The sequence below is a fragment of the Protopterus annectens genome, chromosome 7.part0, assembly GCF_019279795.1.
Source record: "Protopterus annectens isolate FY-2018-M chromosome 7.part0, PAN1.0, whole genome shotgun sequence".
Classification (NCBI taxonomy): Eukaryota; Metazoa; Chordata; order Ceratodontiformes; family Protopteridae; genus Protopterus; species Protopterus annectens.
In genome coordinates, this window is record NC_056739.1 from 621,668,221 (window position 1) to 621,689,173 (window position 20,953).

Here is a 20,953-nt window from a genome sequence, read left to right on the forward strand (position 1 = left end):
CGTGAATACTCTGGGCGCAGTAGATAAGCCAAAGGGCAATGCTGAGAATTGATAATGCTCTGATCCTGCAAGAAATCTGAGGTGTCTTCTGCAACTTGGTCGAATGGGGACGTGCAGGTATGCCTCCTTGAGATCTAGAGTCACCAGCCAAGACTCCTTGCCCAACATGGGAAGAAGTTGCTGTAGGGTCAGCATCTTGGATTTTGGCACAATGAGGTAAGTATTCAGTGCGGACAGGTCGAGTATAGGCCTCCATTGATTTTCTTTTCTTGGTACAAGGAATAGCCTGGAGTAAAATCCTTGGCCTTGTTCTGAAAGTGGTACCCTTTCTATAGCTTTCATTTGAAGCAAGTTGTTGATCTGCTTTAAAGCCTCTGCCCTCTGATTTGGTGGTAGGTTTGGCATTCCGTTTCTTTTTGGCAAAGTGTGGAAATGGAACCTGTATCCTTTGTCTATTATTTGCAGTGTCCATGTGTCCCCTGTAATATAATGCCAGTTTTTTGAAAATAAAGCAAGCTTTCCGCCCAAGGGAGCTTCCAGTTGAGCCCTGGTAGGCGGAATCAGAGTAAAGTCATTGAGCCTGTCCTGGTGTAGTAGTAGTTGTTGCTGCTGCTGTTGCACTACTCCTCTGGCTGGCAGGTTGCCACTGACAGCCTCTGTAGGAGCCCTTCGATTGGCCTCTGCCTCTGGGGCGCCTGTTCCTGCCTCTCTGGGCTCTGTCCGAGTCTGGAAAGGACCAATTCTTAGTAGGCCAGTTTCTACTGAATCTCGGTGGTTGTACTTGCAGGAAATCCTTAACTGTTTGCACAGATTTTGCCTTTTCTTCAAACTTTTTTAAGACCTCCTGAGCAGAGGAGCCAAATAAATTTTGTTTCTCCATTGGAGCATCCAGGAGTTTAGCTTTAACATGGTCTGGCAAAGATTGATCCTTCAGCCAGGCATGCCTACGAATAACTGCCCCAGTCATAGCTGATCTAAATGAAGACTCCAATGCATCATAGCCACATTTTAAGAAATGGTTACTAACCTGCTGAGAGTTGTGTACCAAATCCTGAAGAGATTTACGGTCAAGGGGTTCAGGAGAAGAAAGTTTCTTATTCATTTCATCTAACAAATACTCCTGGTACTGTATCATATGAAATTGACAGTTTAATGCCCTGACAGAAAGAGTTGCAGAAGTATATACCTTCTTTCCCCATCTCTCTAAAGCTCTAGACTCTCTATCAGAGGGTAGAGGATTTTTGGCAGTGGCGGCCGCAACTTCTTTAGGGCCCTGAGAACTAGTTTCTGGGTCTGCAGAATGGGCTTTATACAGATGGAAATGTGAATCCGGTACCCTGTAGTATCTATCCGGTTTGGCAGGGGCCGGGGGGAGAGTATCAGGGGCTGTACTGACATCATTGTACACATCATCAATTACATTCAGAACAGGAGGTATAGCTAAGGGCCTATATGTTGAGGCAAATGTAAAAAGGTCCTTAATCTTTTTCTAGAATCAGAGAATTCCTGACCTTGCCATTGAAAATGCTCTCTCATGGAGTGTAGAGTCTCACCAAAGGAAAACTCCTCAGGAGGGGAGGCCGAAGGGATAGATTCTTCAGCATCAGAATCCTCATAGGGCGAGTAAGCCTCCTCCTGGTGGTCTGACAACTCAGATCCATCAGTGGACTCATCTGAAGAGTGTGGGCCAGAGGGGTCAGTCCTGGGCCTTTTGTCAGGTGGAGGGTGAGAGGCCCTGTCCGGGTGAGGTTGTGAACCTCTAATCAAAGAAATAAGGTCCTCTGCTAGGCTGAGGATCTGGGAACTAGAGGAAGGCCTCTGGGAGGTAGTCTTGGGTGGCAAAGCTTTAGAAAGCTTAGCAGCTTTAGCCCTAGAAAAAGCCTTAATGGACATGGAAGCAGGGGGCCTAGCTGCCCCACGTGCTGGAGTGGAAATGTCCAAGGGTATGGTGTCGGACATTTCCTGGACACTGGTTTCGGTAGGTAACTCGGTAGCCGACTCAGCCGGGGCCTCCCGGGCCGCGGTGGTCGGTTGAGCGGTTTCAGAAGAAAGAATCTCCGAGGACTCGGTTTCGGCTGAAACCGAGACACACGCGGTAGGCCTTACCGTGGTTTCAGCCGAAACCGTGGGCCGCAAGTGTCGGTCCTTGTCCTTGCGCTTTTTCACCAAATGTGAAGTCGGAGTCTCTGACGGCATTTTATATGCAAAAGTGGCCCCAAAAAATTCCTCTGCAAACTCCGACCGATGTCTAAGAGTTCGTCGGTTGAAGGAAGCACAGGCTGAACAGGCCGATAAGTCGTGGTCTGGGCCTAAGCAAGGAAGGCAGTAGGAATGGAAATCCTTATGAGGTATTTGTTTCCCACAAGTTAAACAATTATTTACTTTGTCTGACATCGGCTGAGGCAAGAAAGATTCCCCAACGGGGTACTTAGCTTTTTCGAAGTCTTCGGTAGCTGAATTCACTGGATCTGACCGACCGGCACTTGCGAACAGCTTCTGCTTCGGGCACCGCGCGGCAAGAAAGACTGAGGAAAATGGCGTCGGCTGATGCTTTTATACCCCAGATGCTCTGACGTCGGGGAAAGTGCAACATCAGCCGAGGCCAGACCCAGACTTTGGATTCCGGCCGACCGAAGGGCTGCCTGAGGCAGGACAACCCATATGTTATGACTGCAGATGCATCCTTGAAGGACATCATGACTATTTATACTCTTTCTGTGGGCATGAATGACCAGCAATGAAAAAGTGCAACTGTGGTCCATAAAGGAATTCCTTTAAGTAATGCACAGAGACAAATTATAGCTTGTGGACAAAGCCAGTGCCTTTAATTGTGGGAGTGCGAAAAACAAGGGCATTATAATAAACTCCATCAACAGCAACACCACAAATCAGTCAACATTCTGGTTGAAAAAGGCAGCTGAAGCAGTAGCACTATGTAATTAAAAAAATAACCAGCTAGAAGAAACAGCAGAAATTTCTGGTGTGGACCCCTGATTGTGATGCATTAGAAAGACTCCATCATGTGTTGTTACATCATCCAGGCATCTTGCTACAGAATAGGTATATATCAACGCTACAGACAGATCTGCAACTTGACATACTAGGTGTGCCTGCAGAAAAAGTGGAGGTCCAAAATTGGACAAGTCTTCTAACCACTACAAAACTAAGATAAATTTATAGTAAAACCCTTGGTCTCTTTCTGAAGTTAAGCCTCCCTAAGGAAAAGAGTTGAGGCTTGTATCAAGACCTCTGTGGGGATGGCCTGGTCGCAGAGCAGAACTAACAGGCTTAAGGTATCATCAACCTTGACCACATCAAAAACTTAACGGCCCTTTGCAATGGCCAAAGCAATGTATTTCAAGTCTTTTTTCCCCACAAATACAAAGTAAAGTATGCCAACTTGCCTCACTCAATTACACATTTGCTTTTCATCCATACAAACTTCCATAATCAACAACAGTAATCACTTTGACAGCTAAGGTGTGATAAACAAAAATTAATGGCCAAAATAACTTATATTTGATAAAAAAAGGCCAACATAGCATATTTCATTTTTGTTTCACATAAACAGTGGCCAAAGCATTCCACCTTTCTTTACACAAGTACACTTTAGTCTTGCAAAACTACAATGATGACAATTTAACATGAGAAACAGCAGCAGGTCAAACATTTTCACCCACAGATAGCTGCTGTACCCAGAATTTACGGCTGTTATCGACCATGTACACCTTGACTATCATGCAAAAGAATGCCTCAGTAATGCATTTGTTCAATTTCAAATGACTAAACTCAAATAATAGTACAAGAATGTTAGTGACCAGATATAAAACAATGCTGGGCAGCACAATGGTGCAGCAGTTAATGTTGTTGCCTCACAGCAAGAGGTTCCCCAGTTCGATTCTCGGCTAGGGTGCCTTCTGTGGAGTTTGCATGTCCTCCCTGCATTTGCGTGGGTTTCCTCAGGTTACTCCAGTTACCTCCCACATTACAAAGACGTGCGTCTCTCAGGGCCTCCCCTGAAAATAAACTCTGTCCTAGTCGGACTTTCTCAGTCAACAAATGTTAACTAAATAAAAAAATAAATAAATGCAGTCCTTTTGAATTTTACTTCATACAAATGGTAACCAGAGTAATGCATTCCATGTTCCATATATAAATTCTTACACACAGGCACTCATACATGGCCATATGTCCAAACACTATTAACCACAAATGCATTCTTCTACAAACAGATCACTCACACATGAGCATTACACACATACACAGGAGAACACACATGCAGCCATTCTTTCATTCATACAACCACATATACTAAAACCCACACTGGAAACCAACTTGTGACATCTCTCTGCTGATGTTTGTTAACTTCCAAGGCTATCTCTGGTGATACAGTCTGACTGCTTTATTCTTTTCTGTGGCATTGACAGAGTAATCTGCAATATGTCAAAACTTAATGGACATGGAAGGGGCCATCTAATTTCATGACTCTGCTGAAGATGCACTGCATTACGTTCATATCACATTAAGAAGCAGAGATGTGGACTGGCTGCAGAGGTACGCAGTATTCAATTAAAGCCAGAAGTACAAGCAAGAATGCTGCAGTATAAAGACTGATCCCAACAAATCAGTGTGTGGTTTTCTTTTTACCAATGCATTTACAAATTATTTATAGAGATCAGAGATGGGGATTAATTTAAAACTTAGTTGACTGAGACTGAATAATGTCTCCTGTGGATGCAGAAGCCTCACAACAACAATGGAGGATCCATTTAAAGCAAGTTTTCTTATTTTCTAAAGTAACTATTGTTTTACTGTACTTACACAAATCATGCTAAGTTTGTGATGTGTAGGTGTTACATTTGTACATGCAGCGCCAGACAAAGGTGCTGATGAGCATTCTCATGTATGGAGTCAAGATACCTATCCCATTCATATGAGCATGCCCTTACAGGCTATACACAGGCTCAAAGGGAAGTGCTATGCTAGCTGCCCTTGCGGGCCATTTTAAGCCTAGCCAATTACCATTTTTGTGCTCAAATTAAGCTATCCCATTTGGATAGAAACTGACCTTCCCATGGTCAATAGTTACATACTACCCATATGAGAATAACTAGGATCATACCATAGATAATTTGAGGGAACCTATGCAGTGGATAAGGCATTTAAGAGCTGCCTCTATCCACTGGTAGTACAGGGGGCAGTCCTGCAGTAAATTTTCTTTTTCCCATCCACATATCTAAATTTTGCTTGAAAATGGACAGGGATGAATTTTGTTTTATGTGGATGGACAGTCTGTTCCACAGGAGTGGTATCCTCTGCTAGTACCTTCCCCTCCATACCGTTCTGTTGATGTTGCAGAAGAGGTTTAGATACTGGGACTGAGTTTTTCTGATACCATTTGACCTGCTGATATGCAATAAATCCATCAGTAATGGGATGGAGGATGCCTTGTTTACCAGACAAAGGTCACCACTTAGTAGTCTACAGAATACTGAGTATAGTGACAGTGCTTTGAATCAGTCCATGTAGGACATAATAATTAGTGCTTGTATCTTTTCAGTGAGGTTTCACCGTGAATATGCTAGTTGTTCTTTTGTTTCTGTCCTAGTTGTGAATGTGTCTGGACAGATACTTGCCAAAGGGGGACATTAAATTTGATGACTGGCCTAATGAGGGCTGAGTAAAGGGAACAATGGCATCCCTAGATTTAAACACAATCCCTTTGTTTCTAAGATGTGCAATCTAGAAGGATTTTCTTAAATTAACAGACGCATCTTGGTCAAAAGTTGGGTCTCTGTCCACATAAGTTCCCAAGTCCTGAACTACTGGTTCAACTCTCAGGGAACATGGCAAATTAATTACCTGCTGAAAATGTTTATAAAGAAAGCAAGGAGTTAATAAGATCTTGCCATCATTAATTTTAACTTTTGTTTCAATGATGCTTTTGTCTATCTGATTCTGAAAACTAACAGCTTTTCTTCATTTTTTTAGTAAAAAAAAAAAAAAAAGTTTTGGTACAGAAAATAAAAAGGGATCATGGGTAAGCAATGCACAGCATTAGAATTTTTCATAAAATTCCAGTACCCAGTAGTGAGAACTAGCTACTATGACAGAAAACTCATAAGCAGAAATAAAGTATCATTTATTGCAGAAAGCAGCAGACAGCTCCCTACTGTTGATGCAAAAAAAAAAAAAAAGGCATAGTTTTCACAAACATTCGTAACCACGTGGAATCAACATGTAACACTTTACTGGTGATTTAAAAAGGCTACTCAATATCTAGGACTTTTTTATTAGTAAAAAAGTATTACTGCAAAATAAATAAAAGGTGGTAATGGGAAGATTCAGACAGGATCACGGTTAAGTTGCTAGCTGTGGTACGGATTTACTGTTTTGCAGTACGTCACACTACAAAGAACTATTCATTTTTTAAATAAGAAAATCTTTAATATAAAAAATAAAATGATACGGGGAAACAGCGCACATTTAACTATAAATGACACACCTTTATGACTATTGCTTAATGGAAAGTAATCATGCTATCTCCTGCAGCAGACCTATTACTAAAGCCTAATGACAGTAATCAAGATAATACATATAACTGTTTTGTAGCTGCATTTACAAATGCTTTTACAAGTGACTGCCAATCATTTTGAAAAAGTGATTTGTCTGTAATCAGCTGTTCTAATGAACCAATATGTTTTCACTTGCTCATGCACAAACCAACACAAAAGTCACGGTTTGTGAAAAAGTCTTGGTTTATAATAAGCTCAACAGACCCTTTCTTGTTGTCACCTGGTCAAAGGCAGACCTGTACCAGCAAGAGATGCAACAAAATGCTGCGAGTCATACACAGTGCTATTTCCAGAGGAAAGAGAGTAGAAGTCGCTAGTCAATAACTAATAATTCATTTTGATATCAAACATGTTAATCAGTATCCCATCATTAGTTAATATCTATTATACAATGACTCCCTATAAATATTTGAAAACGTGCACGCTGACTGGACCAGCCCAACCAGCGTGCCCATCATTGTAAATCCCACAATATACCAACAGAAAAAGGACCGGTCGCCCAGAGTTTTTTCCATTGGCATAAAGTGCCCAGAAACCTTTTTTTTTTTTTTTTTTTTTTTAACAATTAAAAAAAAAAGAAAAAAGAAAACAGAGCAATGGAGACTTTCTTTTCTCCGTTGCTTGCATTTCAAGGCATTGCTGTACTGGGTATGCGTGGGAATGCAAGTCCCACACGCATGCGCAGTAAATCAAAACGAAGAAGCAGTAAACCACAACCGGCGGAAGAACAGTAATCCGCCGTTATACAAAGACATTATTTAAGAAAAGTAAGTATTTTTTTTCTTAAATAATGCCAGTGTATAATAGCAATAACAGACTCCGTGGTTGTGGTATATTGAAGATTTACCCACGGTTGCCTTTGTTTAATCACGAGGGATTTGCCCTAGTGATTAATCAACACCAACCGTGGGTAAATCTTCAATATACCACACCACATCATCAGTTATTGCTTAAATAACCCATTTTATATCAACAAACATGTTAATCAGTATCACATACTAAATCACTGCTACACTCCACTACAAGATAACACAGTACTGAAATCAAACAGAATATTAGTATGATGGCTGCCATTTAAAGAACAGGTACAGCTTTACTGGGATCCTACCTTTTTAAAGTCTTACATCACAAGGCATACAACTCCTGTGAATCCAGATATGACTATACAGCAGACATCCCTCAGGGAGGAAGATAAACTGAATCCAGATACAACAACCTTACATTTAAATTAAAAACTGTTATTTCTACGTATCCAGAACTCAGTATTCCTCCATACTTGGTTCTTTACTTTGAGGGTTACTCCCCTCTCCAATTGGAAAAATCAATCAATACAGAGATTTCCTCTTTTAAGTATCAATTGCCTAAAAGACCAATCCAAATGCTGTTTCAGCTACACAGCCAGTGTCATGTCTATTTTTTGTGTATCGGTGGTGTAATAGGTAGCACACACACTTTTGGTGCTGTAAGACAAGAAAAGCCATGGGTTCTATTCCCACTGCAGGTGACTGGACTGCTGACATGGAAGATTTGATTGGGTTTAGTATAATGATTACAATGTCTATGTCACAAAGTACAGGGTTTGAATCTTACCTTTTAAAGGGAAATTAGATGAGCTTAAAATAGTCTGCAAGGACAGCTAGCCTAGCATTTACCTATGAACATACAAATATAGCTTCTCCCCTACCAGTATTTATTTCCCTGTCTCCCTTCAGCTAACCTCCTACATCTTCTTACCCAGATACGAGCTCCCCCCAAAAACTAATTTACAACAGAAACACTAGATGTAACCAGAATTAATGTAAGATCACTGTGACATTATTGGAAGCACTTTAAATAATGTATACACACAGTACCATGGTATCTTTAATAGCAGCATCCTACCATCACCCAGAATGATAACACAGTACAAGCAGAAAATGATTGATTTCAACAACTGGCTAAGTTTCTGGTTGTCATTCTAAGGGGATCCAGTATCTGTCTGCCTGGGACAACATGACTGACAAGACCTCGATGCTTTGTCAGAGATAGCCTGCATCTGTCACTCCTTGGCTTCTGGATACTGGTCAAGGCTCTTCCATCCCTATAGTGTCTTTTTTAGGCGGCGTTCCAAAGACCAAATTACCATAACAGCTACAAACAAATGCAATCTGAGGGTCATGCTGCTCAATGCTAGAAGTCTAAATCTCAAAATGCATTTGCTCGAAACACTTCTTAAAATAGAGAACATTGACATTTGTGGTGTAACAGAGACCTGGTTTAAAGGAGCAGAAAGCACCCCTGCACTACCAAGCTACAACTCATTCCACACCTTTTGGGCCCAAAACATGGACTGAAGTTCCAAAGGCGGTGGTGTTTCCATATTCATAAAGGATGCGCACACCTCCAGACTGGTAGCCCAACATAATGCATCAGAGAAACTTCAGGTGCAGCTAACATTGGTTTAGACAGCGAATCAGGTCGTAGCCTGCTATAGGTCCCCAACCATGTCCCAAAACTCACACTCCACATTCCTAATCACCCTGAAGAATATTAGGGTCCAAACTACACACTCATACTGGGCGACTTCAACTACCCCTCCATTAACTGGGAAAACTATTCATGTACCAATACACTTGCCCAACGTTTCCTGGAATTCATTAATTCCAATGCCCTGGACTAGCTCGTTCTTACCACCACTAGAGGTAGCAACATCCCTGACCTGGTCATTACTAACATGGGCAACCCTTGCTCTACACCAATAGACAACTCCTCCCTGGTTAGATCTGACCACAAACTAATCCATCCTTTCCACCCACTCCCACCAAGGTAACCACCATGAAAAACTTCTCCAAAGCTAACTTTGGGCTCCTAAAAACAGAGGTGGCTAACTTCATGACACCCATGCAAATGGAGAATAGTTGCATGACTGCCGAGTCATACACCAATGCAGTGTACGAACACGTACACAAATGCATGGATCTCGCCATACCCAACAGAACCAAGACGCTCTTTATGTCTGGTTGTCCCCTGCCATAAACAAACTCTACAAAAGTAGACAGAAAATGATGCGGAATAAGGTGAAGTCCTAATACTGGAAAAACTCCCTTATCAGCCTCAACAAAAAGCTGAGATCCCTCATCAAACCCTCTAAAGCTAGCTATGAAAACAGGACTGCAGCAGATATTAAAGACAATCACAAGGCCTTCTACAGTTATGTTAAGAATCTCGACGGCAATACCCAGATTTACTCTGAGCTGCTGCACAATGGTACCTCCTATACAGAGCCAACAGATATTGCCAATATACTGGCCAACAGATTCAGTGCCAACTTTATCTTCCCCACCAAAGGACCAATCACAATACCAGTAGATTGCAGGCACCCAGTATTACTGCTGCACAAGTTAAAACAGCACAGTCCAAGGCCAAGAATACAGCTTCTATGGGGCCTGATAATATCCCTGGCTGTGTACTACATGAACTACAGAGTGAACTGGCACCTCATCTGTGTGCCCTGTTTAATCACAGTCTCACCTCAGGCTTTGTCCCTACTGAATGGTGCACTACTACAGTCATCCCTCTCTACAAAGGAGGAGTGATTACAGACCCTGGGAACTATCGCCCCATTAGCCTGATGAGTTTGATATGCAAAGCTATGAAATGAATCATCATGGACCTAATAAACAAAGATATAAGGAATCTCCAAACTCTGGATCCCACACAGTTTGGTTTTGTGAAGGGTAGATCATGCCTGCTAAACCTGGTCAACTTCTTTGTGTCAGTCACCAAAGCTGTGGATAATGGCAAGGTGGTTCATACAGCCTACCTTGGATCTGGCCAAGGCCTTTGATACCATTCCCCACTCAGGAATCAAAGAAAAACTCACTAAGCTAGGCATCAACCCGTATATCACTCAGTGGGTTACAAACTGGCTCACAGATAGAACCCACAGTGTGAAAGTAACTGACTCCAATTCAGACTTCCGACCAGTCACAAGTGAAGTCCCACAGGGTTCAATCCTGGGTCCTCTCCTGTTTGGTATCTACTTCTCTGAAGTCCAGGCTAACACGAAGGGACTCTGGCTGACAAAGTTTGCAGATGATTGCAAGTTGGGAGCTATTATTAACACCCCAAGTGATGCTGTCATCCTACTGAAAGGTCTCACTGAGACCAATGACTGGTGTCAGAACCATGGCCCTATGCTCAATGCCAAAAAATGTGCCGTCATCCCCTTTGGGAAAACCCATTTCCCATGAATTATCACATTGATGGTAGTCCACTGAACACAGAAGGCATTATAAGAGATCTGGGAACACAGGTTGACAGCAACCTCTCTTTTGACCACCACATTGCCACTGTGGTCAGAAAGTCCTTCTATGTGGCACATCTCATTACTAAGAGTATTGCATCCAAGAATAAAAAGGTCACTGTCTCCCTCTACTCTTCCCTCATTAGGCCAGTCATCGAGTACAATGCCCCATTTGGCATGTACCTCACTAGACGCCTGCAACAAATGGAGAGGGCGCAAAAGTACCTCACAAAGAAGATCCTAGGCCTTAAACTCTTGTCCTATATGGACAGACTCCAAAATCTCCAACTATGCTCCGTGTCATATCACCTACTTAGAAGTGATCTCTGCTTGACTTACAAAGCCATGTCGGGTCCAGCTCTTAGAAATGCTACATCTAAAGAAATCCCAATCCCTCTGCACCACACGCTCCAGAGACCTCTACCTCATTACCACAATCAGCAGAACATGCTGGAGGGACAGGTTCATAACCCAGAGACTGCCCATGCTATGGAATAGACTTCCCATACATGTCAAACAGAGCACCTCACTGGCCTTCTTCAACAGAAATCTTGAAGAGTGGATGGGAAATAGAAATTTCACCCTGGGGATCACTCCATTGGCTCTACTCGACAGAGGAATTGGGAACTAAGGTCGGGTGACACGATGCCAGGGTACTCTTATGGGCCAGGCTTGTAAAGGCTCCAGGGCCATTAGCCTAGTACACAGCTATGAACCTATCTGCAATACTTCATATGTTAATATCTGCTGTAATATTTGCATCAAATATTAGCATGCACTACCTACTTATACTGTCTGCTGCATTACACTATTTGCAGTGTAAATTAATTTTATGTGCTTCTGGTCTATGTCAACTTTGTGTCTTGCACCCTGGCAATGTTTAAAATTGGATTCTCTAGAATTAGTACTTTATCCTGGTTAAAAAAATAAAAGTCAGTATAAATCTTGTAAAGCATATGAACTTAGCATTACTGCAAATCTTCATGGAGTGAACTCACAAAAATCTTCAACAATGCACTCTTCTGACTACTAAAGATTCCCTCGTAGCAACTGCAAAGGTTTCCTAATAAGTAGGTACATGTTCTATTTTAGGTAAACACTTTCTTGTCAATGTCAGCATGGGATATCATAAAAATGTAAAGTGAACCTTCTCATTTAGTTGCAATCTACAACAAAACTGAAGTTTGAGGGAAATGAAGGATTACAAATATGTGAAATGAAGGATTGTAAGGCTGTGCAAAAATGCTCTTGAGTGAGTTAGTTGAAACAGCCTTAACACCAAAAGGGATGTGAACGGTAGTGAAAGACAAACAGTGGATAGTTTACTTTAAAAGTAAAGCAGACCTGTCAAACATATGAGAAAATGACCCAGAACCAAAACCACTGGAGAGGACAAAAGACCAAAGCCTTTATCACTGGTGGCCCAAAACGTAATGGAGTCATATTTCAAAGAATAACTGGTTCTGACAGAACCGTTTCGAACTTCTAAAATATCTCTCAGGACAGGGTAGCTCTTGGGACAGCTACTGAAGGAGAAGAACTTCTCTTTGTGTAGGCCAAAGTGTGGCAGTGAAAATTATGGTTGAAGGTTCCTGAAAAGCCTTCAAAGACTTTCTGAATCAGGAAGTGAAGGTAAAGCATATACACACACACACACACACACACACACACACATGTATGTATGTGTGTGTGTGTGTATATATATATATATATATATATATATATATATATATATATATATATAAATATAAATACACACACACACATACACACTATTCTACAACAGGGACAAGGAATCCGAACACTAGATACTAAGATCTAGCCTTAAAAATCACTGTGAAAGGTTCCAAGGAAGAGGAGGAATGTACAAAAATTGTAGGATGCCATAACAGTGAACTAGGAGACAGCATGATGCTTAAACTAAAATACACGATGCATCAGGAAAAGCAAGGCTGAAGGGGAACTCAAAGGAAGACCCCCAACAGATTCAGAAAGTTCAGCAGAACAAATTAACCCAGGTGGGGACCTAGGAAATATAGAATCTGGACAACATCTTACTACTGCTTGCCGTACGCTGGGGGTTAGGAAAGGGTGGTGCATCTGTACCTGCATGGCTAAATCACAGTCATAACCAGAAGCTGAACCTCACATTCAGATAACAGCATCATGAAAAGGACCACTAGAAGCCAGTCATTCACATCATGATGCAACAGTTTTCAACACTATAGATAGATTGTGATATGACACACATCTAGAGAAGGAAGAAAGCAGATGTTAAGCCAGATCACAAGTTCCTGAGCCAAGAAGTGTGACTGATGACCCAGAAGCTAAGGAAATGTGTAAAAAATGGATGAAGAGGGATGCAAAGAAACATCTTTTATATACAACTCAAAACCTAGTGTCTCTCTACCCAATAAATCCAGAGCATAAATAATACACATCTTGAATTTTTTTCTAACAACTGTAATGATTCAGACATCAGATATCACAGACCAGATGTAGATCCCTCATTTTCTTATGAATCGGGAGTATCAGTAGACTAACCTCAGAGGAATTCAACAGCTTTATGGCTTCTTTGCAGACTGGAATGGTAAGTTCTGTCTGTAAGAACTGTAAATGTCAGTAAATATCTGCAAGGAGAAGAGCAGATTTTGAAGGTGAGACCTACCTGCAGCAACTGCACTACCAATCCATCCAAGATCACAGCAAGAGAGGCAGAAGTGTGTCTGCCAAAACAATGTTTTTGTACTTACTGGACAAATGGCGGGTGGTAAGGGAAGACCTCAGACTGTTTCTGGATTAGGATATGAATGAAGAGGAAGTTCTTCATGGCTGGAGAAGTCCAACTTTGCACTGTGATGATACCAATGAACTACCCTGAGGAATTTTGTGAACTTAAGGCATTTTTTTATTTTTGAGTCCCAAACTCTTCACTGGCATCTGTTTAAATATATATATATATATATATATATATATAGTGAAAAAAGGCAAATTCTTGTACTTGCTACATCAGAAAAGACTCCATGGCTTGTCTGCCAAACACAACACATTCTGTAGGTGTTGCTGATCATCATAAAGACTTGAAACTTGCAACTCTGACGGTCTCCAAAGCACCACTCCATGTACAGCAGTCTTGGTCTAGGTCAAACAGAAACCACAGCAACTTCAAGCAGGCCTACAAGAATTCATCCAGACTACTGTGGAGTTCAGATGGCCTGTCTTGAGTCAGGACAGCTTATAATCAGATCCTGCTTTTGAAGGTGACCCAAATACCTATTCAAGACCACACTTTTAGTAAGGCAGAGACTGAGTACATGGGCTACAGAGATTTCTTCATACAGGTCCAAGTGTCTTTAGTCCTTATCTGGATGCATGATGTTGAGATAGTGAGGCAACCGATGGTAGTACGAACTTGGCAGTATCACTGCAGAAAGTACTAATGTTGCAGGACCTTTCAGATTTGTTCAGTGATGTTACCCTACAAGCTCTACCTTAATGCTGAAGAAGCTGACTTGATGCCCAAATAAATAACTACAATAAGTGATACCAAGTGCTCTGAAGGAGTCATGACAAATAACGCCATGGGCTTTGAAGGAGGTGCTAGCAAGTCAAGATAATCTGCCATCACTACAGGTCTGTTGTCTACTGACTCCATGAACTCAAGAACAAAGCCAACTTTCTGCAAGAGTTCCTCTAAGAATGGGTCATCTGGGCTGGTAGGCATACCTACTCCATCCTGAAGACAAATGAGAGAGGAGACTAGAAGAAAACATAGTATCAAAGACTAACTCAGATTCACAATCTGAATAATGCTCAGGCACCATATTTGAACAGTCTCCTCTACCATAACCAAAAAGAATGGCAACAAGATGTTAGGAAATGTGCTCTATTTCTTCTTGGGTTGTGTGGCCATTAATGTCCTGCGGGATGGCTTATTTCTGACTTGAAGGGAACATACCTGCTGTTAAGAAATGAGAAGAGCAGATAGAGAAACCAACAAAGTAGCAAGTCCTCTATAATTTTATCTTGTATAGCCTTAAGAAGGGAACCAGTATCATGAAGGCTCTATAGTTTTTCTTTGAAATCCGCTAAGACAGATCCTCTGACTAAAATGCTGATAACATCACAAGTGATGGTGCTATGTTTCCACATCAAATTGTATATGGAGTTCAACAGGAGACTAAGATGAAGGCCAAACAGCGACTATAAGGACTGAGCCACAATCTTGACATGGCAGAAGACAGCTCCTCCAAAATATGACAGTCATGCCTCATGAAAGGATCAGATGCACAGCAGAAGATGGCTCATTCAGAATCTAAGGTTCATACCCTCATTAAGGGATTAGATGACCCCTCCACTAATCAGCATATCAAAGGAAAAGAGAGTAGATGCGCTTGTTGAAAAACTCCATCATCATTGTCTCCTCTATCTTTAGGCTGAAGTAATGTTTTACAGCATTTTTTTGAAAGATGTCCCTATATCTTGTCTCCTACACACAAAATGTTCAAACTAAACTTTAGAAATGAAAAGTAAACTTCCCGTTAATAACTGTCCTTGTACAAAACCCTCAAAGAATAGCTTGATCAACTTGGTGTGCCATTTTATAGCTACAGCAACACTTACAGAAAGGGCTGATCAGTTGAAAATAGCAAATTAAATGAGAAATTCAAAATGAAATTAATTGAAAAAAATTATAAAAAAGAAAATGGTTGATCAGCCACAGAACAGCAAAAATAATAACTTTTAGCTAAGAAAAGTAGACGAGCTCTGTTTCCAAGAGTCAGAGGAAAGAATCTGAAATGGGTGGCTTTAATCTTCATTGGTAGAACATTACTCCAGTGAAGAAAATCTGCTTTACATGTAAAAAACAAATCATTATATGTGCTTTGAATGGAACTTGATTCCCTCTATTTTATTTCAGTTTCTAGAGACAGCAAGCCAAATTTAACTTTTATTTTTAAATTTCGATAAGCAACTTTCTGTCTGTTCACTGGCCTTTTACACAAGGTTTTAATTTCTCCTGTATATATTACAGGTCTTAAGGTCCTACTGCTCCTATTGCTTCAGCCACCCTGTGACCTCTATTGTTAAGTTTTGCTTTTTCTCTCCTTTTACTGATGGCTCTCTACTATGATATATATATATATATATATATATATATATATATATATATATATATATATATATATATATATTAGTCCGATACTTAGCATGTTGTCATTTGTTTGTTGCCTCTGTCAATTTTGTACCATGTACCCATAGTACTGTTTCAACTTATTCGTTAACTTCTGTCATGGCAATTACTCTTTGTATTTCTTGTATTATTTTAGAGCTTTTCTCCTCCGGTCTCCACTGAAAAAGGACTTTTAATCCAGTCAGACTAACCCAGTTAACGAATGTCACATAAATAATTTTCTCACTATAGTGTAAACCTCACAATGCCCATAAAACCAACATGTACCTCTATAACATAAAATAATATCCAAGTTATAATGATGATCCTAGGAGATAAGAACTTCTGAAACCTAGTATCAGTCACTCAGATACAATATACGACACACATCAGTACTGTGTGCTGACTTGATCCATTTACCATGAATCACAACTCATAATTCACCGAAATGTGAAACATGGTGTCTCTCAAGTGAAACAATTAAAAGCAAGGAAATGGACTCTGGTGTTCAGAATGCTTAAACTACCATAAGATTATGAAGCCATGTTTGTAACACTGAAAGCAACAATTATTATTATGGGTTTTATTTTGATTTTCTACCATACAGACCATTTAACTACAACTTTAAACTTAGGAGAAGTTTAAGTGCATGTGTTAGTGGGGACATCTTTCCCGGAAGACAAATGAAACACCGAACATAGTGAACAGGTAGATATGGGCTGCAACAACATAGACAGGGAGGGAAGGACTGTTCTGATGTATTGTACACTACTCAGGCTTCTGCCAGGACCATTAAATACCCTTTAACGTGTCTCCACAGGCAGACCTATCTTCATGTTGAGTCATTAAATAAAATAACTGCATGCAAAGTAGGTACACACCTCAAGACTCATAAGTGCATCAACACTCAACAGTGATGTCCAGTCTTTAGCCTTCACGTTCAAGGATGATTCTGCCAGCAGCACTGGAACAGTACGATGACCCTGCCCACAGTCCATTGTTACTTGCACTGAATCCACTTCAAGGACTAAAGCTTCAAGCCCTGTTCTTCTTTCAATGCTTCTATATGTTTCTTTTACTTCGATGGCTTTGTCTGTGCCCAGGAACCAGTAATTACACTCCATAATATTCTTTGAAGCCCACAGATTTCCAGTCTCCTCTGTTAAGATCGGTGTCTCTGCTTCAACCTGCTTCGGTGCTACGGCTGTCACAATGGTCATCACAGTGTTCAAAATTATTGGTGAAATCTAAAAAGGAAACAAAAGAAGGTAGTCTTTGACTTGTGTTAGTAATCCACAGTCATACAATTACTGTTGAAATTCCAAATGGGAGCAGAAAAATACATGGTTTGAGTAGTGTTAATATGTCACAGCCATACAGTGCTGAATCAGAGAGCTTGGAAGACCTTCAAATAATATACATGCATATATTACATATAAATATATAAAGATATTTGCATACTTACCATATAAGCTGCTGTTCAATTGATAGTTAGCAGTGCTCCCTCAGAAGTGGGTCACTGATAGAGTTGCCCTTTCCCGGGACCCTCGTTATCACAAAATTCTTGTCAGCTCTCATGTTCACAGGTAGACTAGCCTCCCACTAACACACATACACAGACACACACACACACACTCTAACATTATACGTTAATAGCTAGGAGGGCATTCTGAACATATACATCACAGTTCTGCCCTCAAGTGAAACTAAGTGATCACCGCAGTAAGAGAGGAAAAAGGAAGAATATAGAGTTATAAGCTTGCCTTACAAGGACATCCATTTGCAAGTGTGGAGAACAGAATGTCCAAGCATAGGCAGGTGGTGGTAAGATGATGAAAGTCTTGCATGCTCTGTCAAGTCCCAATCAAGCAACATATCATTTAATCGATGGATGAAAAACACTAAACAAATGTAAATCCACAGATTATGCGTGGGGGCAAGACTTCCTTAAAAATGTATATTAATTTGTACGCCTATTTGATATGCCTATTAACACTGTACCGTGGTTCAAAAGCTACCTTAGTGAAAAATTCAAAATGTTTACTGTCAAGACAACTGGAGTACACAAGGGCCCATTCACACATCACTATTGTAACATTTATAAATGGCACATACACAATGACAAATTTGAAGTAGTGCAGTACACAATTGACTCAACCAATGATGCCCTGTGAAAGACCCAAACAATAGTGCAAGAATATTTTTAATAAACTACATTCCTGGAAATCAGGCTCCCACTTAATATTAAATGCCAAAAATAAATCAATTAACAGATCTTCTTTCAGCACCAACTCTCCCCTATACCCACCCAAGACTTTCAAACTGCATCCTTAAAGAAAATTATCAGAAAAAATATTTTAAACTAATCATTTGGTATTATCAGATATCAAAACTAAGCACTTGGTTAACACAAATTATGTTGTAAACAAAAACATCCAGAAAGTGGTATGGTGTACAAATTAAAACCGCACATGATGGCATAAACACAGCAGCACACACACTCTTATTACCAAGCCTTCCACAACTCCTGCATTCATAAAACCTACTTGCGCTACCTAAAACAGGCTTGCAAAAACATTACCAAAAAAGTCTACTACTGTACAGCACTCAAAAGAATTGTATGGCTACAATCCCAGAACACCTTTAAACTTAACCAGCTTAAAGTAACACATCATCTTACAACGCAAAACAAACTAATGTCCAACAGTCATACTCATTCAAAGATTTAATCTACCCAGATTACAAAATCAAAATCACATAAAATTAAATTTATTTTACTTAGACTTGTTAACTAGAACAGGCTGGCCCAAGGAGTCTTTTCTTTAATTTCCTGGGCCTAAAAAGCAATGACAGTATTACAACACAACTGAGTTACACAACTGATAACTATTAAGGCATACAAAGTAAGATATTTACAAGTGGAAATTACAGAAGTTGCAGAGAGAAATAAGATTTATTTATAACAGTCACAAGTAACACACTGTATATGTAGGTTAAACATATGACAATTTGAAAAGATTTTTTTTGACAAAGTTGAAATGTTTTAGGTAGATATTTACATGAAAGCACAACATGTAAAGTTAATGAGAGGATGGCATTGAAAATGAATAAATAGAATAAATTCATCTAACATAAGAGGCAACAGAGGGTTATCATAAGCACATGGAAAGAGTACTTTGAGGGGCTGATGAATGAAGAGAATGAGAGAGAGAGAAGGGTTGGATGATGTGGGGATAGATAGTGAAACAGATTAGTAAGGACAGCTATGAAAGGATAAAGAATGGAAAGGCTGTTTGTCCAAATGACATACCAGTGGATGCATGGAGGTGCCTAGGAGAAATGGCAGTGGAGTTTTTAACCAGATTGTTTAATGAAATCTTGGAAAGTCAGAGGATGCCTGAGGAGTGGAGAAAAAGTGTTTTAGTACCTATTTTTAAGAATAAGGGTGATGTGCAGAGCTGTACTAACTACAGAGAGATAAAACTGATCAGCCACAGATTGAAGTTATGAGAAAGAGTAGTGGAAGCTAGGTTAAGAAGGGAGGTGATGATTAGTGATCAGCAGTATGGTTTCATGCCGGGAAAGAGCACTACAGATGCAATGTTTGCTCTGAGAGTGTTGATGGAGAAATATAGGGAAGGTCAGAAGGAGTTGCATTGTGTCTTTGTGAACTTGGAGAAAGCATATGACAGGGAGCCTAGAGAGGAGTTGTGGTATTGTATGAGGAAGTCAAGAGTGGCAGAGAAGTATGTAAGAGTGGTAAAGGATATGTACAAGGGTAGTGTGACAGCAGTGACATCTGCAGTGGGAGTGACAGATGTGTATAAGGTAGAGGTGGGATTACATCAAGGATCAGCTCTGAACCCTTCCTTATTTGCAGTGGTGATGGACAGGTTGACAGATGAGATCAGACAGGAGGCCCCATGGACTATGATGTTTGCAGATGACATTGTGATCTGTAGTGAGAGTAGGGACCAGGTAGAGGAGACCCTGGAGAAGTGAAGATATGCTCTAGAGAGAGAAGAGGAATGAAGATCAGCAGGACTAAGACAGAATATGTGTGTGTGTGTGAATGAGAGGGAGGATAGAGGAATAGTGAGGATGCAGGGAGTAGACTTGGCATAGGTGGATGAGTTTAAGTACTTGGGATCAACAGTTCAGAGTAATGGTGAGTGTGGAAGAGAGGTGAAGAAGAGGGTACAGACAGGGTGGAATGGGTGGAGAAGAATGTCAGGAATGACTTGTGACAGATGGGTACCAGTAAGAGTGAAAGGGAAGGTCTACAAGAGGGTAGTGAGACCAGCTATGTTGTATGGGTTGGAGACGGTGGCACTGACAAAAAGGCAGGAGTCAGAGCTGGAAGTGGCATACGTAAAGATGTTAAGATTTGCACTGAGTGCGACAAGGATGGATAGGAATAGGAATCAGTATATTAGAGGGTCAGCTCAGGTTGGACGGTTTGGAGACAAAGTCAGAGAGGCGAAACTGTGTTGGTTTGGACATGTGCTGAGGAGGGATGCTGGGTATATTGGGAAAAGGATGCTAAAGATGGAGCTGCCAGGTAAGAAGAAAAGTGGAAGGCCTAAGATAAGGTTTATGGATGTGGTAAGAGAGGACATGCAGGTGGGTGGTGTGACAGAGCAATATGCAAAGCACAGAAAGAAATGGAAACAGATGCTCAGCTGTGGCGACCCCTAATGGGAGCAGCCGAAAAAGAAGAAAATGATAAAGAAAAAATATAGTATTTACTTATTACATTAATTTTTTTTTGTTTGTGAATATTGTACCATTTGATTTTCTGATGATAATTTTTAGTTTATGCGAGAGCCAATTCCTGATCTAACGAAAGTCATCATAAAGATTAGGACTACTCTTCAAAACCATTTTCACAAGCTGAGCAAATGGTATGTCATCGGTATA

At 40.6% G+C, this 20,953-nt stretch overlaps 1 protein-coding gene across 1 annotated transcript in view; it reads right to left on the minus strand.

Annotated features, from left to right (window-relative positions):
• VPS13C (vacuolar protein sorting 13 homolog C) overlaps nucleotides 1–20,953 on the minus strand; it is a 6,956,796-nt gene that overhangs the window by 2,394,300 nt on the left and 4,541,543 nt on the right. Inside the window, exon 54 of the mRNA XM_044076309.1 lies at nucleotides 16,915–17,280. Within this exon, the coding sequence (XP_043932244.1) occupies nucleotides 16,915–17,280 (366 nt within the window). The remainder of the gene's footprint in view (nucleotides 1–16,914; nucleotides 17,281–20,953) is intronic.